Source organism: Etheostoma spectabile, chromosome 10 (genome assembly GCF_008692095.1).
Source record: "Etheostoma spectabile isolate EspeVRDwgs_2016 chromosome 10, UIUC_Espe_1.0, whole genome shotgun sequence".
Lineage (NCBI taxonomy): Eukaryota > Metazoa > Chordata > Actinopteri > Perciformes > Percidae > Etheostoma > Etheostoma spectabile.
The window spans coordinates 1,047,619-1,074,014 of NC_045742.1; the positions used below are offsets into that span (position 1 = coordinate 1,047,619).

General features: G+C 44.9%; 1 protein-coding gene across 13 annotated transcripts in view; it reads left to right on the plus strand.

Annotated features, from left to right (window-relative positions):
- Positions 1 to 26,396, plus strand: part of tenm2a (teneurin transmembrane protein 2a) — a 205,347-nt gene that overhangs the window by 171,137 nt on the left and 7,814 nt on the right. For 7 of the 13 annotated variants that reach the window (XM_032528708.1, XM_032528717.1, XM_032528718.1 and 4 more), the window contains 21 exons: positions 338 to 564; positions 1,212 to 1,407; positions 3,562 to 3,663; positions 4,490 to 4,684; positions 6,124 to 6,324; positions 8,531 to 8,716; positions 9,731 to 9,757; positions 13,822 to 13,968; positions 14,292 to 14,502; positions 15,262 to 15,381; positions 16,819 to 17,080; positions 17,363 to 17,630; positions 18,833 to 18,976; positions 19,802 to 20,051; positions 20,412 to 20,432; positions 20,556 to 20,785; positions 21,849 to 22,003; positions 22,310 to 22,411; positions 22,694 to 22,867; positions 23,145 to 23,782; positions 24,150 to 24,325. In XM_032528708.1, the coding sequence (XP_032384599.1) occupies positions 338 to 564; positions 1,212 to 1,407; positions 3,562 to 3,663; positions 4,490 to 4,684; positions 6,124 to 6,324; positions 8,531 to 8,716; positions 9,731 to 9,757; positions 13,822 to 13,968; positions 14,292 to 14,502; positions 15,262 to 15,381; positions 16,819 to 17,080; positions 17,363 to 17,630; positions 18,833 to 18,976; positions 19,802 to 20,051; positions 20,412 to 20,432; positions 20,556 to 20,785; positions 21,849 to 22,003; positions 22,310 to 22,411; positions 22,694 to 22,867; positions 23,145 to 23,782; positions 24,150 to 24,325 (4,032 nt within the window). The remainder of the gene's footprint in view (positions 1 to 337; positions 565 to 1,211; positions 1,408 to 3,561; positions 3,664 to 4,489; positions 4,685 to 6,123; positions 6,325 to 8,530; positions 8,717 to 9,730; positions 9,758 to 13,821; positions 13,969 to 14,291; positions 14,503 to 15,261; positions 15,382 to 16,818; positions 17,081 to 17,362; positions 17,631 to 18,832; positions 18,977 to 19,801; positions 20,052 to 20,411; positions 20,433 to 20,555; positions 20,786 to 21,848; positions 22,004 to 22,309; positions 22,412 to 22,693; positions 22,868 to 23,144; positions 23,783 to 24,149; positions 24,326 to 26,396) is intronic. The other 6 variants (XM_032528713.1, XM_032528719.1, XM_032528716.1 and 3 more) reach the window with 3 other exon arrangements.

Genomic DNA, 26,396 nt, shown 5'->3' on the forward strand with positions numbered 1-26,396 from the left:
TGTGTGTGTGTGTGTCTGTGTCTGTGTGTCTGTGTGTGTCTGTCTGTCTGCTTGGAAGGCTCTACCCTGCAGTGCTATCAGCCCTCTTTCTCATCTTAGCCCAGACAACAAAGTCCACAGTCTTGCAGGCTTTGACACAAGACCATTGGTTTGCATCCCACCGTCATATGAAACAACTCATTTTAATATAAACTTTGGGCACGCAGCTTGCAGAGCTCACGGTGCTCGTCCTCTACTATTCAGTGGCCATGGATTCTTAATGCTGTTTATTTCCAGTTAACTGTGAGGATTAACTAGTGACTCTGACAATCGATGCCTATCATCACAGATTTTGTAGTTTCTTTCCCCCTCGCTCCAGGCCCGTGGGCCGGCCGGAACAGCAGTATAGACACGGGCAGCATTGAGGTCGGGAGGCGGGTGACCCAGGAAGTTCCTCCAGGAGTGTTTTGGAGGTCCCTGCTCCACCTCGGCCAACCCCAGTTCCTCAAGTTCAACATCTCCCTCGGCAAGGACGCCCTGTTCGGCGTGTACATCCGCAAGGGCCTGCCTCCTTCCCACGCACAGGTAAAATCTGGCACCAAGTGCAAGCAACACCTTAGGGGTAGTAGGCTTATCACTGAATTATAATTGTATTCACGGTAAACACATTATCTTCATATTGATCAGCTAAAATGGAGAAATGCATGAAGAAAAACTTGCTTATGTCATGGGACATCTTACAATTAATTTATGATTCATTATAATAGTTGTTTGAAAAAACTAATTTAGTCTAAGATTTACACTTAATTAGATTTCCCGGTAATGTAACTTTTACTGCCTCTTATTAATTAGAGACTACTCAATTAACAGCAGATTTGATTTGTAGAATGGGATAATTGCATCCAGATAAGTCTTTCACTGCCCGACTTGACTTGACGTTCTAAATTTCAAATGAGATGTCACATCTCAAGGGGTTATTCCTAATAAAGAATTTCCAACATTCTGCAGCGGTAAAACACAACAACGCTTCCTGCAGTGTTTCCAGCCCTCAAAGATCTCTCTGTTGCATTCTTGATGCTTCCTTGGCAATTTCCAGCCACTCTTACTTCCCTCAACTTCAAATCTTCCTGCATGTATACAACTCTTGGTCATTTTTCAAAGTCTAAAAAATGCCACCGCAGCACTTCATAGTTGAATCATAGATTTTACCCCCCTCTTTCTCTCTCCTGCAGTATGACTATATGGAGCGCCTGGACGGGAAGGAGAAGTGGAGCGTGGTCGAGTCTCCACGGGAGAGGAGGAGCATCCAAACTGTGGTCCTCAATGAGGCGGTGTTTGTCCAGTACCTGGACGCCGGTGCCTGGCACCTGGCCTTCTACAACGACGGTCGGGAGAGAGAGGCGGTGTCCTTCAGCACGAACGTCATGGGTGAGACACAGTCAGCAGTCGTAGTTATGGGGGGAGGAAGGGAAAGAGGTGAAGGAGGGAGACGCAGGTTGGGAGGCAGAATGAGATTAAGCACCAACATTTAGGAGATGGAAAGAGTCTGGAGACGAAGCTATTCGTTACCTGTGACACTGATTTAAAAGAGCACTCCTGCAGTATAACGTTGTCAGACTCATGATGTACAGTTGTTTTTTAAAAATAAAAATCAATGCAGCAGAGACAAAATTGTCTTTGTTATTCCACAGATTATTCTTTGTTCTCCAAACCGGGTCCCTAGATTACCCACAATGCAACTCCACTGCTGACAGTTTTGTCATAGATTCAGTTGCGTTTTGCTAGTGGTGATTAATTTAGCCTCGAGCCGCTATCCTCAAGCAGTGGTGAGGAGCGGACTACAGAGGTTAGTCAACTCACTTCTTTCTAACTCCACACCCCAAGATTAGTTGTTTTTTTTTTAATTTTAATTTGTGTTCTTCAGCCCCAATGACATCACTTGAGGCAATTTATCTGACTTTTTTTTTCACACACGCAGTGGTACGATCAAAAAACTGTAAATATCACAGGTGTAAAATTGGTGGAGTTTCCCTTTAAGAGGAACATAGCATTTTAGTCAGAGTTTTTTTTAATCTATATTTGTCAAATACTTTTCAAATTCACAGGATGCAAAAAGCACTCACCAGCAGCATGTGCACAGTGTTGCCACTAGCAACACAACTCTAGCAGCTTTGTCAAGTAGGCAGGACCACCTAGTGAGTATAAAGATTTGTGTTTGCCAAAACATAGCATAAATTGACAGTATGCATTCAAAAACAAAACACAACTTATTATACCAGGATCACGTCTGTCGTGTTTGTGCTTAAAAACATTCCACTGCAACCCTGCATATCGGATGTTTTTAGGACCTGAAACTGCGCCCCAAATCATTCCAACTGTGTTGGAGACATGAGTGTGAGAACAAGGGGGATGGATAGAAAGAGTCAAGCAGAGTGAAAGAATCCTTCACTGTCAATATCTGGCGGTAGTGCTTTCAGCAGTAAGAGTAGTGGAGAGAAGGAGAGAGAGAGGGAGAGGCGATGAGGGCAGAATTAGAGTGAGTAGTGAGAGAGGGAGCTGGAGGAGAGACATAATGGTGGGGGCAAAACCAGAATGGAGTGAAGTGGAGTGAAGGATGGGAGAAGGAGGAGCTGAAGAGGGGAGTGAAAGAGAAGGTGGCATTAGGGTAAGAGGGAGGCATGGGGGCTTAGGGGAAAATGGCTATGGACAGAAAAGTGTTTGAGCGGAAGGCAGCGTGGATAGGCTGAGTCATGCTTTGTGAAAGGAGAGTGGAAGCTAGAAAAAGCATGAAAGAAGGAGGAAGGGACAAATTAAAGTCCAAAAAGCCTCCTTATCATTAGCATCGACCCGATTTCTTCCCACCCGACTGCTCTCTTCTTGTAAGTGGGTTAAGAGGCACTAAAAGGTGGATGGAGCACTGGGGTCATGTATGCACACAGCCAGAAACACACACATGGAGTCGGGCTAAAATCTGCCTAGTTGCTCCAAACAAGCACACCTGGATGAAGTATTAATGGCCTCAAACAAGGAGGGAAGGAGCAGAATATAGGGTAGAGGAAGGTTTGCTGGGACTGTTGGTGTAAGGCACGTATAACCAGCTACTCGATGGCTGGCCACTTCTGTAAGGATAACCACCAAGTTTACCTGACAGAAAGAAATATTCGAGGTATGTAGGTGTTTGGAATTGGGCCAGATCAGAAGATTATAGGTTTGTTCGATGACGCCAAAAGATTATATTACCACAGTAAAAGAACAACACAAGCTGTTATGGAGACATAGTTATTTTTTGTTTCGGTGTGCAGAGAAATGATAAATGGGTAATGGCGTCTGGAAGAATGTCTGATTCAAAATGCATTCTCCCCACACTATGAAAAACGCAATGAAAGGGAATGCTAGGAATCTTGGCGTAGGGCGCTTGCTTTTGATGTCGGTGTGACTGTGAGACCCTGAACGCCTCGACTCCATTTGTAGTAGCTCAAAGAATGAATGGTGACAATGAATCGCATGCTTTGATGCTCGCCATCAAACTCTCTCACCCCTCCCCTCCTTCCCTCTCTCTGTCTCACTTTGTCTTCTTTGCAGATTCAGTGCAAGAGTGCCCGCGCAATTGCCATGGTAACGGAGAGTGTAATTCTGGTGTGTGCCATTGCTTCCCAGGATTCCACGGCATGGACTGCTCCAAAGGTATTAGCTGCATGCAAATGCGTTTCTTCCGTCGGAAAAAAAAGAGAAAAATCTGTCGTTTCCACCGTCTAATTAGACGAGCAGCCGGCCCGTTTGGGCTCCATGCAGCTAGCAGAGAGGATTAGGAGGTGTAAAGATGGCGCAAGGCCTTAGGTGGTGCTGAGACAAGATGACTGATGATGAATGGCAGCTCCCCCAGCTAACGTCTCCCTGGCTCTGTGCTCACCTGGGATAGACAGCTTTGATGAATAGTTTAGTTACCTCTGCCTGTAATTACTCTCCGTGTCACTGCCACTCTCTCGCCCCTTATCCACTCCATTCACCCTCCTGCACCGTGAAGTGTTGGCGGGCTGAGTCGGGCGTGGGTGGGCGTCGTGTCTTTTCACTGCTTTGAGAATCTCTAAAAAAGCGTGCTAATGGTTTCTTTCCTTTTCTCATACATGTCATTTCATTTAGGGCTGGGCAATATATCAACATCGATATACTGTATGAGGTCATATATCGAATTTAAATTTTGGATATCGTGATATGACACAAGTGTTGTCTTTTCAAACTGTAGTTTTACAGGCTGCATTACAGCAAAGTGATGTCATTTTCCAAATTCACCAGTCTGTTTTAGCTGTTCTGTTATTTTCCTTTACTCACTATACACACATTACTGATAATTATTTATCTAAAATATCATTGTGTAAATACTTTGTGAAAGCACCTATAGTCAACCCTACAAAATCACAGCAATATTGGCATCAATGTATTTGGTCAAAAATATCGTAATATTTAATCTCCACTTTAATCTCTCCCCCTCTTTCTTTCTGCGCTCTCCCAGCGGCGTGCCCAGTGCTGTGCAGCGGCAACGGCCAATACGACAAGGGCTCCTGTGTGTGTTACAGCGGCTGGAAGGGACCCGAGTGTGACGTCCCCGTCACGCAGTGCATCGACCCTCTTTGCGGCGGCCACGGCACCTGCACCGACGGCAACTGTGTGTGCTCCATCGGCTACAAAGGCCAGAGCTGTGCAGAGGGTGAGAGGAGTTACTGGTGTGGTGTTCCTCAAGGATCTTTGATGGTTTAATGTGTGTCCGCTGGTTTTATTTCAGCACGCACTGATGGGTTTTTTGACGGGTCAGAGTGATTATTTCTGAGTGAAACATGACTGTTTGCCCCGCAACAAACATACCTCACACATCCACAGACTCACACACACACTCCTACAGTAACTCCAGTTAGACAGCTCATCATAGCATAATCTTAATCTGACAGTGTCCGTTCTCTCCATATATACAGATAAAGTACGATAGCGCAGCCAAACACATCAGGGATTTTATTAAGGCATGAAATTACTTCTATTGATCCTTGATAAGAAGGATCAGGCCACCACATCAGAAAGACAGGAAGCAAGACAGAGAAAAAAAGAGGTATAAGAGATGGAGGGGGAGTCAGGCCAGGTGAGAGGTGAATATGTATGAAGAAAGAGAGAATTGGAAAAAGGAGGGAGAAAAGAGAGCAGTGTGCCTAAAGATGAGGATGAGGAGAGGGAAAGAAAGACAAAGAGAAGAAAGGAGTAGAAAGTCAAGACACAGGGCCGGAGAACAAGATCAGCATTTTCTCCTGCTCTCCCTCTCATCAAATTTTTTTCCCTTCTCCTCTGGTCTCAAATCTGATATTCATCACAGCAGAGTCCCTCAAACAATTTGCCTGGAGTGCCAGCGACAGGAAAATCGATAACTGTGATCCGCCGTTTCTGCCAGGCAAACAGAAACGGAGGGCCGAGGTTATGTGCGACCATGTGCTTTTTTGGAATGTGTGTGTGCATAGGGGTGTGAAGGGGTCAATCATGCCAGAGGAGGGGAGAGGAGGGGTAAGAGAGGTGTTAGACAAAAAAGAAGAGCGAGAGAGCGAGAGAGAGCGAGAAAGTGGGAGCGACCGGGACAGAGAGGGGCGGGTGGGTGGGCTGTTTGCCGGGAGGAGGTAATTTGTCAAATTGGTTTTCACTCAATGCTCGGACTCAAAGCTGCCTGTCAACCTGGCAGACTGACAGTGTCAGATTGTCTCCCATGTATTAGCGCATACACACCAATGCTTACCCACACTCACACACACACACACACACACACACACACACACACATACACACACAGCCGAAACGCTCACGCTGAATAATGTGTCAGTGAGACTCGCTGCTCATCCAGAGTGGAACACATTTGCTGCTATGCCCCAATTATAGACTCAGCTATTCATTATTGTGAGCTTTAATTGCCTTAGTAATGTCTGGTAATAATTTTGTATACACAAAGAATGAAAATATGTCTTTTGTCAAATCTCTTTCTTTTTTTCAAACTCATAATATTGCATTTTTCTCTAACATCAGCTCATACGGGATGTTTAGCTAGCTTGTGTATTTGTTCATTTCTTTTTTCCTTGTGTGTTCCTTCCACATTGGTGCATCTCTGGCTAAATGCAGTGGATTGCCTGGATCCGACGTGTTCCAACAACGGCATCTGTGTGAATGGGGAGTGCCACTGTAAGCCAGGCTGGGGAGGGCTCCACTGTGAGCTGCCCAGGGCCCAGTGCCCAGACCAGTGCCACGGTCACGGGGCCTTCATACCAGACACTGGGCTGTGCAGCTGTGACCCCAACTGGATGGGACCTGACTGCTCCATGGGTAAGAACTGGACGGCTGCAGAAAGGCAGAGCAAAGACGGGGGTTGGAGGTGTTATAGTTAGGAGAAAAAGACTGCCAACTACACATTGTCCCAACATATTGTGTGCTCCCCAAGGATACATGGATGATTAGTTTACCGTTTTATTTTATACGGCTTTGGTTTCAAACTGAATGAAATCTTCAAAACCACAAACAATACAACTTTCAGATACAGCAACTGTTGTCTTGTCTTTGCCAAATTGGAACACACAGGAACAAACTGTGACAAGTTTTACTGTCAAGACTATATAAAAATCATCTCCCTCAATAGACTGTCAGGGACAGTATGGCTATGACAGCTTCTTACGATCAGCAGGGTAGTGCTCAAAATCCAAAATGGGAAAATCAAGGCACTTTTATTTGTGTAGCACGTTTCATTACAATGGGCTTTACATAAAAGTAACAACATGTAGCATGTACAAAAGAATAAATAAATAAAAAGCAGCTACGACAACAAAAGAAAAAAAACTGAAGACTTACCACCCACAAATAATACCAGCAAACACATAGCAAACCCCCGCACCCAGCCCACATACACACACACACACACACACACACACACACACACACAGAGCAACATAAGCCTTAGATAATGGAAAAGCATTTATTGTACATTTAAACAACACAGTTGTGACAGATCTCAGGTCATATTAATACGTACAGTTGGAAGGCATGACGAGGTCTGATTGGACCGTAGTAAGAAGTGCACCGGGGAGTCAAACTGTTATGGCCTTTAGAAATTATTGTTAGATTTTTGGACATCTTTTTTGACACTTTTCTTGCTTTTCCACCGTTGTATTTGTCACTTTTTTCCAACTTTTTTTTTCTCGCACTTGTTGAAGTTTTTGCGTGTTTTCTTCCTCCACATTTTTGAAGCTTTTATAAACGTTCTTTTATAAAAAAAAACAAAATTCAAATGCAATGAATTTGATACAATTTCTAACAAGCAATGTAGGGAACCATCAACGCTATTTCTTTTGAAAAGATGGTTAAAAGAAACCCTAATTTCTGATATAGAAACTTTTTGAAAATGGGTTTGACCCGAGGACAACAGCAGGGTTAAACTCAATGACTACATGAATGCAGGAGGTGAGTTTGCATTGTGGAAAGTGACATATACAGTTAATAAAGTTTGTGTGGGATTTAGAAGAAAATGAAAGGCGCCTGGAGTCACTTGCTGTGCACGAGGCTCATAACTCCCAGCTGCACCTCCAGGATGGAGTAAAAACACAAGATAGATATTGCTTGTAAAAGTAGCTGGGTTCCTGTTTAAATGCCTTTTCATAATAAAATACTCAACTTCCACGATTCTTTGTCTCAATAAAATAAAGCTGTTAACGCCACCACTGTTAGAGAGACAGCAACCTCCAACATGTCAGGCTCACAATGCTTCCCCGTCTCAGGATCAATAACACAGCTCCAGCATTTGTTATGAGAGCAGCAATGCTTAACTTTAATAAAGGCAACATTGTTCCACGCCGCAGGATCCCTCAGCAAGTTTATATCAAACATCTGTACATACTACATTCCCCCGCACACCGGGGGTCCTGAGCACATGAGCGGGGATTGTCACATCTCACCACATGCGCCGTCGCCGCCTGCAACACCGAGCCTCCCAAGCAGTGAATGTAATGGAAGCTGAGGAAATAAAACGTGTCTTCACGAAAATAAAATCACCGATTTTATTGTAAAGCGGATAATTGTATTTAGTTTAGTGCAGATTTGATTGTTTTGCTGCTTTGGGCACTTGTTTTTTTCCTGCACTTGGGTAATTTGACATTGTTACTGGCTGTCACAGGGGGTGAAGTCAAACCGCACAGATGTTTTGATTTGCAGGTTAAAAGTTAGGTTTAAAAGTGAACGTTTTAATACCTCCTAGTTACATATTACCATTATTTTCATTGTAATATAATAACTACATTTCCACATTTAGTTAGGACTTGCTTCACGTTGAAACATAGCCAATTTGAGGCTGCTGAAACGACAAATATATGTATAAAAAACTCAGTTAGACATCCTTTTACTACCAAAGCAGTGCTTACTGGGCACTATCTCCATTGTCTCAGAGTGCACATATGGCAAATAGCCAAATACAATCCTACAATAGTCATCAACTTTTGAGTCCAGAAATAATGTGTGTGACCCAAATCTTTCTACCTTCCTTCAGAGGTGTGCTCAGTCGACTGTGGGACCCATGGAGTGTGTATGGGTGGAGCTTGCCGCTGTGAGGAGGGCTGGACCGGTGCAGGCTGCGACCAGCGTGTGTGCAACCCGCTCTGCATCAAACATGGAAGCTGCAAGGACGGCAAGTGCCAGTGTCACCAGGGCTGGAACGGAGAGCACTGCACCATCGGTAAGCGCCTCCCTGTGTGTGTGTGTGTGTGTGTGTGTGCATTTGGGAGGTGTGTGTTTGATGCGTGTCAACAGGAACACCAGCACCCAGTCAAACTAAACTGGCAGCTCCTTTCCACTTTGTTTAAGGAATCTCAAAATGAGAAGTGGAGGCAAAAGAGAGACTTCTGGGAATTTGAAGAGGGGGTGGGGGGTAGGGAGCGATGTAGAAGCTGGGTGAACAGAGAGGAGAGGAGCAAACCTCCTAGAAGTGGAGGTGGTTGCATTCAGAAAGAGCATGATTTAGCCGTTTTTGGGCTGCTTCTCAACTGCAGACCCAGGAGTGTTAGTTCCTTTGGCCTTGAAAACACCAAAGTTACACCATGAAAGGTAAAACTTCTCACATCACTGTGATCAAAAGATATCTCTCTCTCGCATTTTATGTGTGCCCGTGTGTGCATGCACACAGTTGTGCTGGTGTGCGTGTGTGTGAGTGTGTGCCTTTTCATGTCAGTCAATCACTGTCTCATATTGTCACTTTGGATGGATGAGTGCCAGATTCCTTTGATTCACCCACAGAGCTTTGAGACACAAAGTCTCATTTTCTTGTCACCACAAGCACTGTGATTGCAATCTGATACACACACACACACACACACACACACACACAAATAAACACCAAAACACACACAGCATAGCAACACATATATACACGTACCACACGCACGCCAACACATATATACGCACAGGGGAATAACAGTTTATGATATCCCCATTTCCCCCCATCAGAAAGTAGGGCAGCTTTGACTGCAGCATCAGCCCAAGATAAAAGAGTTGTCAGACCTCAGCTTGGCGCAAAGCACACTTCACTAGCACCAGACACTGTCGCTGTTAGCTTATCTCAGCTTGCCTGTTGTTCATTTCAGCTCTGCATGATGTTGCTTGCATTTAATTTAAAAAAAAAAAAAAAAAAAAAAAAGAATTTGTTATATACTCTCCCCATCTCTTACCTTTTGCACGTTTTCTCCCACTGCAGACCATGGGAGCATGGTTGACAAAGCAGGTACCGTATCTGACTCTGGTGTTTTGTTTCTTAGCCTGTGGTGGTAGAAGCTAGCTGCTGCATCTGTGGGTTTTGGCCTGGCTTGGCTCTGTAGACTCTGTGGTGCTATCTGTCTGTAGATTAGGGTGCCAGCCTCAATGATAGCTCCACTACGTGTAGCGCACTCCCATTTACAGCAGTGCGCTACACAGCGGGGGCCAGCTGTCATTGAGCCTAGATGTGTTGTGGGGTACAGTAGAGCCCAGTGTGGTATCAGCAGTGTTGAGGGGCTGTGCTGAGAGTGTGTGGCTGTGCATGCGTGTGAGCGTGTTCTTCTCCATATATTTTCTAATGTGGGAACAACAAACACATAACTCTGCTCAGGTATGCTAGTCATGTATTACGTAACCGCAGCTGCTTCACATGAGGAGAAAATGATGAAAGCCGTAAAGAACTTTTGAGGTAATTGGTGAATTTCATAGGCCACTGATGCGAGGCCTTAATGGGGTGTCACAAAATACAGAACTGTTGAGTGTGTGTTTACATCTGGGTATTTGTGGCAACAGTCGTGGCCATGGTAGAGCGGCTAATGCATTTATTTTGTGTGTGTATGTGACTCAGCGAGCATACAGTACTAATTCCAGAATTTCTATCTTTTCATCAAACCCATTCCCTCCAACCTAAGCCTGGAAAAAAAGAAATAATGAACAGTTTAGTCAGATCACACAAAGATAAACAGAATCATGGCTAAGGTTAAGACATTGACGCAAACAGAGAAGGGTGCAGGTCTAGGGTGAGTTGTCTCACACGCATGGCAAGAATGCTTAATAGATAGCCCCCCAGCTGAACCTCTGTTGGGTTACACAGAGCGGCACAGATTGCCTGACAGTACAGGTCCCCGGAGCACCGTTGAGAGTGTCCTCTCACCCTCTACGCTTAATGGAATAGCTCTCATTGTTTTATGAAGAGCCAGCCCAGAGAAAAGGTAAATCGCAGGGTTAAAGAGGGAGCAAGACAGAGAGGGAGAGTAAAGAAGAACAGATGGAGCCAAAGGGAAGCAGAAAGACAGATCACAGAACATGTGGGTTAGAGTTATCAATATAATTTCCAAGATTACTTATTAAGAATAGAAAGAGTAGATTGGTGGAGATTTATCTGAGGAAGGGCAGAGTTATCTGCTCCATCTATAAGCAGTGGTCTTGGATTTGTGGCCTTTACTTCGTGACCTTTAGAGGCGACAGAGCGGGAAGCAGGGGGAAAAGGAGAGAATGGTGGAACTTTTTAGCACAAAGTCTTGACTTCAGTTTCTTTTATCCACTAAGTTCTCAATCTTTCTCTATATCTTTCTGTCTTTCTTTCTCACTTCTTCCTCTGAGTCTAATGCTGGTATCTTTCTCTATCCAGTCATATACCCCGACGCCCACACACACCGCACACCACACAAGAGTGTGTGTGTGCTGACCCATAACCCAAGGCAATTTCTTCTCCTTTTTAAGGGGATTTCATCAGAGTCCAAGTACATTAGTGGGGAGGGTGGACTTAATAGTTTCTGAAATCCCACTTTATTCTAGTTAGTATGAAGGGGTATCGACTGGGCCCTGGCATTAAAGAGAGAGGAGTCTTGTGTCGGCCTGCCCAGGCAAGCCGATCAATGCCTGCTATGGATTGTCCTGTCCTGGTGCTTCATAAGTATTTGGCTGCTTTAAATGGCAACTCCATTTAACAGGCAATCACTGCTAACTGCCTTTGTTCCCTGAGCTCAATACTTGGGGACAATCTATTCCAGCCTGACTGTTAATACAGCATCATGAGCAGTCCCCTGATGCAGAAAATGGTAATAATTAAAGATAAAAACCTTTGATTTGATTCCTCTTGTTAAGCTAAAAACGTGGTTAAGCTCGCCTGCCTCCATCCCCACCCGCACCCCCATCCCCTCTTCTTCAACCAAGATGACGCACTCTTTCTCAAAGTCCTCTGTTGACTTTCCCTCATCGCCTGGTGGTTGAGACATATGATAAAATGCCAATCTGGGTGAAATGCCTGTTAATTTAGCGGCTGCCACGGTTTCGATTGCACTATTTGTATTCATAATGCATGGCTTTATTGATGCAGCGATTTGTTAGAGGGCAAAATCCTGCAGTGCAACTTGAGTAAAAATATGTTCATTAATCTACTGAGCAGGACTCAATGAAAAACATTTCATATTCATAATCTCTTACTGGGTTATTTTGTCCTTCCTCACTCTGTGTCAGCACACTGCTACTGAGTGGGAAATGTCAGGTCATATCTCTAGGGTGCGTCATGCTGGGTGTGTGTGTGTGTGTGTGTGTGTGTGTGTGTGTGTGTGTGTGTGTGTGTGTGTGTGTGTGTGTGTGTGTGTGTGTGTGTGTGTGTGTGTGTGTGTGTGTGTGTGCACGTATTGTTTTATCAGTCAACCCTGTCGTTGCCTCCATATCCCGTGGGTAGACTTAAGAGTGTCGCATCCTGCTCCTTCATTTATAAAAGAGGAAATCACTGTGACAAGTTTGTTTGAGGCTCTTTGTGCTGCTGGAGAAAACATTGTCATTGTGTGTCATCATGGTTTGGTTTTTTTCCCCCCCAATCTCCCTGATAGATTATAATGTGGCAGACACACAGACTTGTGTTAGAGCTTGAAAGGTGGGATTTAGAACGATATGGGGAAATGGTTAGACAGGCCAGGAGTCAAAGGCCTTTTTGAGAAAGACATTGATGGGAAACATTGTCTTCAGCTTGAATGCAAATTATTAAATGGAATATAAAAATGCCATAGTGAGCTTTCAGAAACAAAAGTATTTATCTTTTGGCATTTAGCAGATGTTCTTATTTGAACCCAATTTAGTGGAATTATTTTAATGTAGGAGTGAGCTTAAGGGAATAGTACTTTGGGGAATACACTTACCAAGAGTATATGAAAAGATTGATACTACTGTCCGTTCAGTACGGAGCTGGAGCCAGCAGCCAGTTAGCTTAGCTTCGCATGAAGATGAAAGAGCTAGCCTGGCCTCGGTCTTACAGGGGGTTATGTGTGGGACTTTTTCTCGTTCGGGCACAATCCTTTCCCAGAGTCTCCTGGCTGCCAGGAACCAACAAGACTCCGGAAGGAAGTCACTGCTCCCAGCCAAGAAACAGTTCCACACATAACCCCCATAAAAACAAACAGCATTACAACAGTACAATAACAGTATTTCCCAAAATATCACACTATTCCTTTACATTTTCTTTACCATGACAACCAACCAAGAGTTATTACTGGATATAACTTTAATAAGATGCTACTGCCCTCTATGATTGCACATTTCCTTATCCAGACACCCTTAAAATGTCTGCTTTCCCTCGCCTTAAAGTCACTCTAGACTTGATGGTGGCCTTGCCATGCTAGTTACAGAGCGTTCTTGGCTCCAGGGCCTCAGATTCTGGTAGAGCTTTTTGCATAACCTAAAGTGAAGGTTTATTAGTTCATAGACTGCCGCTGCACAGATACACACACACACACATGCACACACACACACACTCCATCGAACATAATCCCATTCTCTCATGAGAAAGCATTACTCTCAGGCCGTCAGAATCCCATTACCTACACTGAATCATAAGTAAGAGTGAGAGAGTCTGCAAGAGAGAGAGAGAGAGAGAGAGAGAGAGAGAGTGTGATGAGCGGGTGGGGCTCTATTAAGTAAGTGAATCAAGAGATCTGTCACCCCACACACACACACACACACACACACAGACACACACGTGCGTTAGCAGCCATCCTGAAGGTGTAGAGACATACGGATGGGAAGGTGTGTATGAAAATTGACGTGCTGAATTAAAATTGATTCTTGAACAATCAATACTTACAGTATGCTTCCACATGCTTCTTAAATTGAGTGAGACTCATTTATGAGCATGTGTGAGTATGTGTGTGTGTTTGTGTGTGCGTGTGTGTGTGCGCGTTCATGTGTGTCTCATTGACGATAAAACAAAGAAGCATCACCCTGCTTCGCTTCCATCCATCCTCCCTCCCTCCCTCCCCTTTTTCCTTCTTTCTCACCTTCCTGTCTCCTCCTGTCCTCTCCTCGCAGACGGCTGTCCCAACCTGTGTAACGGGAACGGCCAGTGCACCATGGGACAGCAGAGTTGGCATTGTGAGTGCCAGACAGGATGGAGGGGCCCTGGCTGCAGTGTTGCCATGGAGACCTCCTGCGCCGACAACAAGGACAACGAAGGAGGTGAAGTGGGAGGACCAGGAGAAGATTAAAGGGGGAGGGGACGACTGTTATGAGTGCGGCCCTCACTTAAGAATGCATCTTGTGAAAAAAGAAGAAAAAGGGAAGGGAATAATGATCAAGAAAAATAATTAGTTAAAACAAGAAACAGAATTAAGATAGAAGGCTCATGGGAGGAGTCCTCACTATGACTGCCAAAATTAAACTTCCAACTGTGAAAGATTTAAAAGATTATCAAAATATGAAATCAATAATAGAAGAAGTAGGGGCAGTTCTTTGGCAATCTCACACAACCACGTCGTCATTGCTCTTTCTCTGTCTCTCAGATGGACTAACAGACTGCATGGACCCGGACTGCTGCATCCAGAGTCCCTGTCAGAACAGCCCGCTGTGCCGGGGCTCCCGGGACCCTCTCCTGGTCATCCAGCAGAGCCCCATGTCCCAGCCCCGCGTCCGCTCCTTCTACGACCGCGTCAAGATGCTCGTGGGACGGGACAGCACCCATATCCTCCCTGGGGAAAACCCGTTTAACTCGAGGTACGGCGGGGAAACACTCAACGAGGCTACAAACACAGATTAGTATTAGATTAGGTTTTGGACATATGCTAGATAGCAGTTAATGCAGGAATGCAGGTCTTTAATTCCCGTAATTCAGAGAAAGAGTGTATTTCATGTTTGCCAATATTAAAAATAAAAAAAGGTTGTTTGTGCATGTGCGATTGCTTGTTAGAGAATATTACCGGTTTGATGCTCTTAGATTTTATGTGAATAAATATATGTCATGAAAACTAGCCTAATTTAGGATTCAGTTACACAAAAATATAAATAGAGACATCCAAGACCTGAACCAATCCCAGAGCCAAAGCAGACCGAGCCCAGATTCTCCGTAGTTATAGTTAGCGCTGTCCATGGTGCTGATCCTCCTCTGCATACACATGACGACATTCAAAGGAAACGGCTCATCAAAACGCTGCTGTACGTCTAATTGTTATTCTATGTGCATGACTCTGTGAGGCGCAGCCCCTCACTCACACACACAGTCCTGCACATACATACGCACATATCCATCTACTTTGTCATGGTTTGTTTACATGATTGACGTGAGCTAATGTCGATGGCGGGGTTAGCTGATTGTTTCTAATTAATGAGTGGTGGAAGACCAGAGCAATAAATGAATGGGAAAATTGGATGATTGAAAGATGGTGAGATTAATCAATCAGGTGATTGATGGTTAAGAAGATTGGGTTGAAAGATTGACTATCGCTCCCTCACTCTGTCTCTTCTGTCTTCTTCCAGTTTGGCATCTCTAATCCGGGGTCAAGTGTTGACTACAGATGGAACCCCTCTGGTGGGGGTGAACGTGTCTTTTGTCAACTACCCCCACTACGGATACACGCTGACACGGCAGGATGGAATGTATGTACAACAGCTACCGAGCACTCCTTCCTGAAACTACCTCACCACATAGGCTGAATGATTAGATTAGCTAAAATGAGATTAGATCAGATTAGATCAGATCAGATTAGAGTAGATTAGAGTAGATTAGTAATATTGAATGATCCTGTGAGGAAACTAGGCCTGTTGCAGCCACAGATAATTAGATACAACAAAGAAAGTGGATTTCAAATAAGAGCCGAGCAAATGTATTTACAACAACACAACTGTGAGTCAAAACTCAGTATCCTTAGTGAAAATATATCAATAAAAATGATATGAAAGGAGTTGGGGGAAAAATGTGCAAGATATAATAAAATAAAAAACACTATATATAATGTAATATAGTGTACCAGTCAAATTACTGGAAGTCTTTTCATGATTAATAAGGTTTAAAGTTTGACTGTATCATTTTACAACAACAGAAATTTCACTCACAATAAGCATGGTCCAATATGCAAATCCAAATGATAGGGCCATCTGAGAAAGGTTTAAGGCAAAAAATGAAAAACAAGTCTCTGCTTTCAAAGCCACCTTCCAAACCCATTTGGTTAACTCACCTGACGCGTCTTTCCACTTCTCCTGCAGGAATTCCAGTTTCCGGAGTGTTGTTGGCTGCTTTAATTTGACTTGTCTGTCCAGTTTTCCCCTCAGCAAGTTATATTGAATTTAAGTATGGCTGACATCTGTAACATCTTATTTCAAAATGTGATTTATTGGTTCTTTAGACTGACCTCCACCTATTAATTGTGCGGTTTCTGTTTCCTGTCTCCGTCTCCTCCCTTTAGCATTGCTTTCTTTGCAGCGTTTACTTCCAGTTAGGCCGAGCTGACGCCGGAGCATCTGAACTTCTAGTAACATTCAATTAACCTTGTATTTCAGAGGCAGTTCCCCACCAGTTTCACAGACTTGTGACTTGAATGAACATATTGTGATGTCCCTGTCTGACCTTGTTTAGTTTTGATGAGTGCTATTTTCTTCAAGTTGTTGGAGGCTCTGGTCCGCAGCAGTTCCAGACACGTACAAAGCTCTGGCCGTTTGCCATGGCAAATGTGGACATGACCTGTTTCTATCTCCATCATCAGCCCACAGCTGTTAATCATAATTTGAAGACAAAAGGTTAAAGAACATCTAATAAAATCACTTCTACGTAGAGATCAGTGTTCTAACATTGTGCTATTTATATTTCAGACCTTAAACTGTTGTCTAGACAGCCTGTCTAGATGTCTTTGTTGTAAAGGTTGGCGTAACATTATGCAATAATTTAAAAAAAATCTATTCCAGGTGTTGTTTTTGTTGATGAATTAAAGCAGTGGAGTAAATATTGTGTTGGAAGAAACAAACACTGTCAGTGATCGTCCATCACAACCCGTCCCCATCTGTACCTCATTCCCATCCTCTTCTTGCAAACCTCTCCAGGTTTGACCTGATAGCTAACGGTGGTGCATCTCTGACTCTGCGGTTCGAGCGCGCCCCCTTCCTGAGCCAGGAGCGCACCGTGTGGCTGCCCTGGAGCCAGTTTTATGCTATGGACACTCTGGTGCTTAAGACAGAAGAGAACACGATCCCGGGCTGTGACCTGAGCGGCTTCGTCAGGCCTGACCCTCTTGTGATTGCATCCCCTCTCTCCTCCTTCTTCAGCTCCAAGCCAGGGGAGAAACCCATCATACCGGAGACACAGGTGCAGTACCACTGACCTCTGGCAGCCGGCTAATCTCCCTTCTGGTTCCCTTGCTCTCTTCCCACTCTCTTATATGCCTGTCTCCTGTAGCGCTCTTTCTCCTTTCGCTTCCATAGCTTTTCCCCCAATTCGTTCCCTCTATCCTCAATTTATTTATTTCCGCCATTGTTTTTTCCCTTTTTTGTCCTTCAGCCGTCAGTGGAAGCGTGACCCCCATTACTCCCCCTCTGTTTAATCCCCCCTAATCCCGCTCTCCTGTCATCTCCTCTCTTTGTCATCCAGGTGCTGCATGAGCAGATCGAGGTGCCTGGCACAAGCCTAAAGCTGTGCTACCTAAGCTCCAGGACACAGGGGTACCGCTCCCTGCTCAAGGTGACCATGACTCCAGCCGTGGTGTCCATGGGCCTGCTCAAGGTTCACCTGATGGTAGCAGTGGAGGGCCACCTTTTCCAGAAGTGGTTCCACGCCTCACCCAACTTGGCCTACACCTACATCTGGGACAAGACCGACGCATATGGGCAGCGGGTCTACGGGCTTTCTGAAGCTGTTGGTGAGTGGAAGGGATGGATGGAAGAGAAGCTGGGTTGGTGGTTTTTTTCCCACTGGTGTAGGAACTTTACCAGTAAGTCAGCAGTGGCGATGACAGAGGGAGAGAGTGCTAATTAGGGGTCCTGAAGGGAGAGATAATACAGCAGATACCCGGCGTCCATCCACTACGCAGTATAGCCACAGTTAAGTGCTTTTTTTTTTCTTCCATACGTCTATTTCTCATTGAAACCGCGTGTGGTTCAGCCAGCCAGCCGTAACTGTGGTGAAGGGTTATTAGCCATCAGGGTGAGTTAGCAGTTAGCTACTGGAGCAGCAAGCAGGAGTCCAGGGGAGCCTCAGTGCTATTACATTCTGCTGTCACAGTCGCTCACAGATGCTGTCAGCCGAACACTGCTGTCAGCCACAGATGCAGTGGACATCTTGGGCTTCAGTGTGGACTAAAATCATGAGGGGCATACTGTTTGGGAAGTTACATTCACTCAAAGATCCCATGGTTTCCTAGAGTGACTGTAATTTGACATTTCTTGAAGATTATAAAGCACATCCATGGTTTACGATTAGGTTAAGTTTTGATGGGCGTGGATACAGACGCAGGTACAGTGTATTGTTTGCAGTAAAGTTAAAAAGGTGCTGGCAACAGCATTCTCACTGGGACTAAAGTGGGAGTCGATGTGTTAACACACTTTTCCTTTTAACAAGTTGGAACACAACAATAGACACATGCATGCACACATACAGCATATACATGCACATGTAAGCAAACAGGCTCAGAGTAACATATCTACCTCATCTTAAATCAGTGTCCTTGTTTTTAAATTTGGCCAAGTCAGCTGAGACTCTGTCAACACATGTACATGATTGGTGCAGTTTTCACTGCAGCAACCAATGTGAGGTCTGTAGGTTTAAAGGACCTCCAAGCAGTCTGTCCAATTATCAAGGTTTTTAATTAATTTAGCAGCATATGAGAGTGTTAGTCAGGTGTGAGTGCAGTTTTTTGGTGCAGGTGCTAACTAGCTTCTCCGTGTATCACACGTTTCACAATTTGTATGAACTCGGGAGGTTATGCTCTGATGAAGTTTTGCATAACCTTTCTTCCTCTATTTCATTTCATGTTTATGTATTCTCTGGTCTCTCTTTTTTTTCATCACTTCTTTTTGTGTCTTTTTCTCTATTTCTCTTGCTTCTCCCCTCTCCTATATGTAGTGTCAGTGGGCTATGAGTACGAGTCCTGTGCCAGTCTCATCCTCTGGGAGAAGAGGACGGCCATTCTGCAAGGCTACGAACTGGATCCCACCAGCCTGGGTGGCTGGTCACTCGACAAGCATCATATACTAAACACACGCAGCGGTGTGTACACACACACACACATACACACACGCACACACAAACACCTGTATATTCGCTCGCACAGACTTATCCAGTATTTTCTTCTAGTTTTTATTTAGCCAGTCCCTCATGTGTAGCAGGTTTACAGTATCTTTATCTCACAATATGTGCTATTGTCTTGGGGAGGAAGGTTACTACACTGTACTGTGCTTCATGTCCTCCTTTTACCTCAGTGAGGCTTTTTACAGGAAGAGCTTTACTTGTGTTGTCTCACCTAGTTTGACTCCCTGATTTGGGATCTCTGTGGTGGTGGCCGTCGGTCTTGTTGTATACCATTATCTAGACTATGTGCAGTAATGCTAAAAAGCATGGAAAAATGAGGAGGCGTATGCACTCGTTCACCTGCTGTGACAATCAATGTGCTAATGGAATGGACAATGGAAACTGGAAAGCTAGGGAGGTGTTTTTAAAAGTAGGGGAATGTGTTCACGCCTTCCTTGTCCTCATCACCTGATGTCAACCTGCTGTACAGTACAGTAATGGTCAGGAGTTTTTTCCGGAAATGATGCAATGCTATACTGTTTTACTTACCACTAAAGTCATTACGGTTCATCGTCAGTGGGACATGAAGGTCTGCACCAAATTTCATGGCAAGCCATGAATTATTTGTCAAGACATTTGACACTTCCACACAAATGTTAACCTCATGGGGGTGCGAGGTGAAGATTCAGAGGATCAGATGTTTCCGTCTTGACCAATGTGGCGGACCAGCCGTCAGACGGACACACTGCCAATCATATCGTCACATATCTACATGTGTTTCTCGCCACCCTCTCTCCTGTCCAGGCATCCTTCACAAGGGAAGCGGTGAGAACATCTTTGTGACCGAGCAGCCCCCGGTAGTAAGCAGCATCATGGGAAACGGACGGAGGCGCAGTATCTCCTGCCCCAGCTGCAACGGCCTGGCAGACGGCAACAAGCTACTGGCACCGGTCGCCTTGGCGATGGGAATCGACGGCAGCCTTTATGTCGGAGATCTGAACTTTGTGCGCAGGGTCTACCCGTCTATGAACACAACTGGCATCCTGGAATTAAGGTAAAAGAGTAATCAGTTAGAAAGCAGATTGGGATTTAGAGGTGTTTTGGTTTTGCAGGAAAATACTAAAACTTCCAAGAAGAGCTGGTTAGATTAAAGTTAGACGGCAGGAGAAGATGAGGAGGGATGTACTAGATGTTTTCAGTACATTGAACATGTAGGATTTAGTCCTCCCCCGAAACAGAAAAATAAGGGGAGACACTAGGGAATGTAGGATTGAGGTAGAATTACATTTATGTATTTCTCCGGGGTGTTTTTACCCATGGTTAGATTTAGCCGTTCACACCACAGCCAGCTTTGTGTTGCTTTCCCCAGCCTGTGTGAATTAATGTTTGTTTTGTTGTGCTTTCTCCCTTGAAGGAACAAAGATTTCAGACACAGGTAAGATCTTTATGATGATAAATTGAAAGTTTCTTGTGCACATTCCAACTACAATAGCAAAATCAAGCCATTCACTGACATACTGCAATAGTCACGAGTTTTTTTCTTTCTTTCTCTCCTCAGTAACAACCCAACCCATAAGTACTTCCTGGCAGTGGATCCAGTATCTGGGGCTTTGTTCATTTCGGACACCAACTCCCGCAGAATTTACCGCGTTCGGTCGTTGACGGGAGGCCGGCTGCTGTCGGACAATGCGGAGGTAGTGGCGGGGACGGGGGAGCAGTGCCTGCCCTTCGATGAGCGCTGTGGGGACGGCGGCAAAGCCACTGAAGCTACACTCATGAGCCCCAAAGGTGAGCCACTGGCAAAGAGAGAACATGATTCACAAATTATGTTGATATCATAATCATTTTAGTCAATGATAAAGCAAAATGTTGGCTTTCTCTGATTCCTGCTTCTAAAAATGTGATGGTTTGCTGCTTTTCTCTGTTATATATAATTATATCATTTTTTCTCATACATTGTGCTCATCTCGTGACTCAACTAAAGCAGGACAGACACAGAAGGAGGTTATAAATCAGGTTAATGTTAAACTTAATGGAATTATTTTTGTGGATCATTGGATCTTAGAACATTGTGACACCAAACTGTCAAGGATGTCACACCGTCACATTCCCTGTCTGTGACACGAGCGTGTGTACATGTGGGACTGCAGATGTTGGTCTATGTACCATATGTGTCTGCGTGTTTGTGAGAGAAGATGGGAGAGATAGGACAGAGGAGACAATGAGCTACTGATTCCCTCTTACCTGTCACGGGGAAAGTCAGCCAGCACACTTCATCTTGCCCTCTCTCCTTCTCTCTCTCTCTCTCATTTACACAGTGCCCTTCACTGTATCCTCCATCTGTTGTTGTGTACCTCAGTGCATCTAGAAGTTATTCTGGGGCAGAGTTGCCTCGAACAAACACTCCTGTCTGAATGCCGGCTGCCTGTTAGACCGATGAGGCTGACACAGCAGCACCACTGGTAAAAGAGAGAAAGGCAAAAACAAATGAAAGGTAGAAAGGTGGAAGCAGCGAGGGGAAAACCGAGGAAGGAGGCGGAGTGCATCAGATCACTTGCCTTTCTAAAGAATCTGCTTGCAGTCTACAATTGCCCTCTGGGAGGAGCATGAGCTCAGCTCCGCATCCCGATGACTCATCCCAAAACTAACACTTTCTCTAACAGTTCAATGCCCCTTCCATCACTTTGCACCCTCTCATTCGATGATGCATCGAGCAATTCAGCTGACAGGGCTGCTATCCATTTTCAGCCAGTGGAAAGAGTGAAATTTAATTGACTTAAATGTCTACGGGTCGCCCTGCAGCGTTTGAGTTATGAGTCGTCACTCACGGTGTTCATCTCTGCTTTGACAGGTATCGCAGTGGATAAAAATGGGCTGATGTACTTTGTGGATGCCACCATGATCCGTAAGGTGGACCAGAACGGCATCATCTCCACTCTGCTGGGGGCCAACGATCTGACCACCGTCCGGCCGCTGAGCTGTGACTCCAGCATGGACGTCAGCCAGGTACGACTGTTTCCGAGGCAAGTACAGGAGAGACAAGGGGAGATGGCGTGATAGATGATCGTCTAACAGCCCCCGTGAGTGCTGAGCTATGACGATTGTGTGGACAGGCGCCAGCCAGGAGGTCAGGGAGAGACTGATTTAGGGAGGGATAAAGAGTCCATGGATAAATGAATGGATCAAAAGAGAGTGAGGACTGCAGTCACTTAAAAAAATGAAGAAGAGACTTGTCTGAACCTTGGCACCCTTTCAAAACGCCTCCCTCAGCATAGATATTATCTTATGTGTAACTTTGTTTCTGCCTACTAGGTGCGTCTTGAGTGGCCCACGGACTTAGCAGTGAACCCCATGGACAACTCTCTCTATGTGTTGGAAAACAATGTCATCCTACGCATCACTGAGAACCACCAGGTCTGTACCCTAAGGCTTGATCACCCTTGCTAAACCCTTAGGCTGGGTTTGACAGGATTTAGTCCCAATTAGGCTTACTAAAGCCTATTTAGAAATAAAATGTCATATTCTAATAACCTTTTCTAAGTTTGGCTTTACTGATTAGTCAGTTCATGGAATAGTGTACTTTCTGGAATCTTACTTCATTATGGAAAGTTTCATCTGCACTGTTTTCAAGAGCAACCCACTGAATTATTAGCTTTCTTTGATGATAGATGTGACATTCGCTGTTGTTGCCTACAGGTTAGCATCATCGCAGGTCGGCCCATGCATTGTCAGGTGCCAGGTATTGACTACAGCCTCAGTAAGCTGGCGATACATGCGGCCTTGGAGAGCGCCACAGCCATCGCCCTGTCCCACACCGGCATCCTCTACATCGCTGAGACGGATGAGAAAAAGATCAACAGAGTCAGACAGGTATGAGGCTGTGTGGTTGTTTTATTAATACATTTGTTAAACTTACTTTGTTGGCTAACAAAACTGACTGCACAGCTGCTCAGGCTGTGTGGGTGCTTTTTAATATATTCTGAGATTGTTTCAGATCTCCAGACGCTACATTCATTCCGGGCAGATTAATGGGGTTTTTTTCCCATCCTTTCTATTTTGATAACTGCAAATGAATTATGCTTTTGGTGATATATTTTCACCCAATCTCATCATTAAGCGGCTCTCGTCTTCCATTTTCTGTCCTTAGGTGAGCACTAACGGAGAAATCTCTCTCCTGGCTGGGGTTGCCTCCGACTGCGACTGCAAGAACGACGTCAACTGCAACTGCTTCTACGGTGATGACGGCTACGCCCCCGACGCCGGCTTGAACTCCCCCACTTCCTTGGCTGTGTCCCCCGATGGGACACTCTTCATTGCAGACCTCAACAACATACGCATCAGAGCTGTGCGAGCCAACCGGCCCGGCCCTGCCATCTCCAGCGTGGGCTACGGAGGGTCTGCACAGTATGAGGTCGCATCGCCAAGGGAACAGGAGCTGTATGTCTTCAATGGGGAGGGGCTTCACATCCAGACAATTAGCCTGGTGACTGGGGAGCCACTTTACAACTTCACCTACGGCCCTGATGACGAGCTGGTCATGCTGGCAGATAACTGCAACAACACAGTGAAGGTGAGAAGGGACGGCCAGGCCCAGGGGGGAGGGGCCGGCCTGCTCAGACTGGTGCTGCTGCCCGAGAATCAAGTGGTGACCCTGGGACTGGACCCCACCGGAGGGCTGCGCAGTGTGTCAGCCCTGGGCCAGGAGGTGGCTCTGATGGGCTACAGTGGCAACACAGGCCTCCTGGCTACCAAAGCTGATGAGACTGGATGGACCACGTTTTACCAGTGAGTGGGGTTTTGTCTGTCTGAATGTGTATTTGTATATTTTTCCTACTTTTCTACAAATCTGAAATACAAAATTAAGTAGCATTCCTAATAATTCATGCGACACCTCACACAGTGTGCTGCTGCCCCCCAGTGTTAGCATTTATAACTACAGCCAGCTCCTCAAAGATGACTTTATGTTCCTCTCCGCATGTGTGTGTGTGTGTGTGTGTGTGTGTGTGTGTGTGTGTGTGTGTGTGTGTGTGTGTGTGTGTGTGTGTGTGTGTGTGTGTGTGTCTTTGATTGTGCAGCACAACATGTGTGCAGCCCAAATATGAGCATGTCCTTTCCTCGCCAGTCACCCACACTCCACTCTCCCATCTCCCAGGTACGACAGCGAGGGTCGCCTGACCAACGTCACCTACCCGACGGGCATGGTGACGAGCCTCCACCGCGAGATCGAGCGCTCCATCAACATCGACATCGAGAGCTCCAGCAGAGACGATGATGTCACCGTCATCACCAACCTGTCCTCCGTTGAAGCGTCGTACACTGTGGTGCAAGGTAAGAGACACACTGGAAAAGTTAAAGTGGAAAAACTATCATGAATTATGAAATACTTGTGAAGGTGCAGAGGATGTGGCACAAAGGTGAACAAATGCTGGGCTCAAGTCATCAACGTAGGGAAATATGATCAGAATGCAATATCAATTGATATGTTCATTATGTATAGAGCAGCAGATAAAGTGCTTATATATCATCGGGATACACGCAGAATGTAAAACCATCTAATGTTAGTATTCAAAAACATAGACGCCTTCTGTGATGGTGAGTGTGCGCCGGCCTGCCGACTCTAATTGAAAGTCTTGTAATTTTCACTCAGTTATGTACAAGCTCCAGGAGATTATTTTCCTTTCCTACCCACATCCAGCCCTCTCACGCTCCCTCTCATGGAGTAAAATTACCAATATATAGTTGTTAATCCCAGCTGGGATCATCCTGCTTTTGAAATCATCACAGCAAAATTCATTAACTCATGCAGAGTGAATCCTCCTCATCCCTCAAGCTTTCTTCTCTCTCTCACACACACACACACACACACACACACACACACACTTACACACACACACACACACTTACAGCTCTCAACCAGTTCCCATGATCCCCGAGCTTATTTGCTCTGTTTAGAGAAGACAGAGAATCATTTTCTCCTTTTTCTTGACCAGTGGCGTGACAGAAGTATGAAAGCAGTGATACTGTATAGCATACAGGGAGTCTGAAGGCCTCTGAGAGAATAAGTTGTAGATGTATTCAGAGATCCACCTGCGTTGCAGGAAAAGAGGAGAGCTGTTCACAGAGCTGTAAGTCATTTAAGGTTTCCACCGCTCTGTGTGGGTTTCTGCACGGCTCTCTGCTGACATACTCACTTAACCATCTCCCTCTCTTTCCGCTCTTTCTCGGTCTCTTCATTAACTCCAGCACAGTGAATTCTCGTTGGCCCTGAAGCTCTCATTTCTCTCTCTCTCTCTCTCCCACTCCCTCGCTTCTGTTTTATTACGAGGTCGTTCAGACAGAGAGAGCAGAGAAGATTTATCTAAAGGCTGTTGCTGCCAAGTCAATGGAAAGAGCTTCACTTGTCTGTTTGGGGCATTGTTAAAATGTGCCTGGAGCTTTATTACAAATTGGCCTTATGGATTACTGTCATTTATGGCAAGGGTTCAAAGAGAGACACCATCTGATCCCCTAACCTTTTGTAAATGAAATAAAAAGCTGTATCTGCCAGATATTTCTCAGCATAAACAATTTTATCTTTCTTTCAATCACATCATTGTGATCAGGACGGCTGTTTTCATCCATCCGAGGGAGACATTTTGTCTCAGCGTTAGACACGGGCTTATCTGTTCCCATTCTTGTGTTTGCAGTGAGTGAGTCATTAAATTGTGGAGATAGGGAGATTGCGGAGGGAGTCAGTTTAGCCGGACTATTTTCATTCAAAATATTTTGGAGTTTGCACAAAGAGGAATCAGGATAGCATAAATATTTCATGGACGTCATCTGGTTCTTACTGACATTTTAGGATTGGACTTTTCCTTTTCTAGTAAACTTCATTTTTCAGGCAGAAGGACATATAAACACACACATCTTATCAATAAACCCCTTTTAAATGTTATTTCCTTGTATCTAAAGGGCTTTTCTTACAACATGTTCTGTCGGATGCTGGTAGGCAAAGGCCAAAGGTCATCCATCGTTTGATCTTTTTAGGGGGACCCTTTACCACCAGTCCAGATGTAAAATAGCCTCCTGGCTAATTCTGGCACATTCTTTTTTTATGTTTTATTAAGTGTGCATTGTCCCTGAAAAATAATCCTGCAATAAATAAATAAATCTGGGTTTTTTTCTTTTAATTTATGCTCACAGTTAAATTGAATACAAAGCAGAATTTACATTGGTTTAAAACATAGGTCTGGCCCTGTATAGGTGTGTTGGTACATTCAATCAAAATATATATTAAAAAAATACCAAGTGTACATAAGTGCATGTATATGTTATGCTCCCACTAACTAGCAATTCCGTCCCCAGTAGCTGCTTTCTTTGCCTACCTTACTACCTTATACCTACCTGTCTGTCCCCCCCC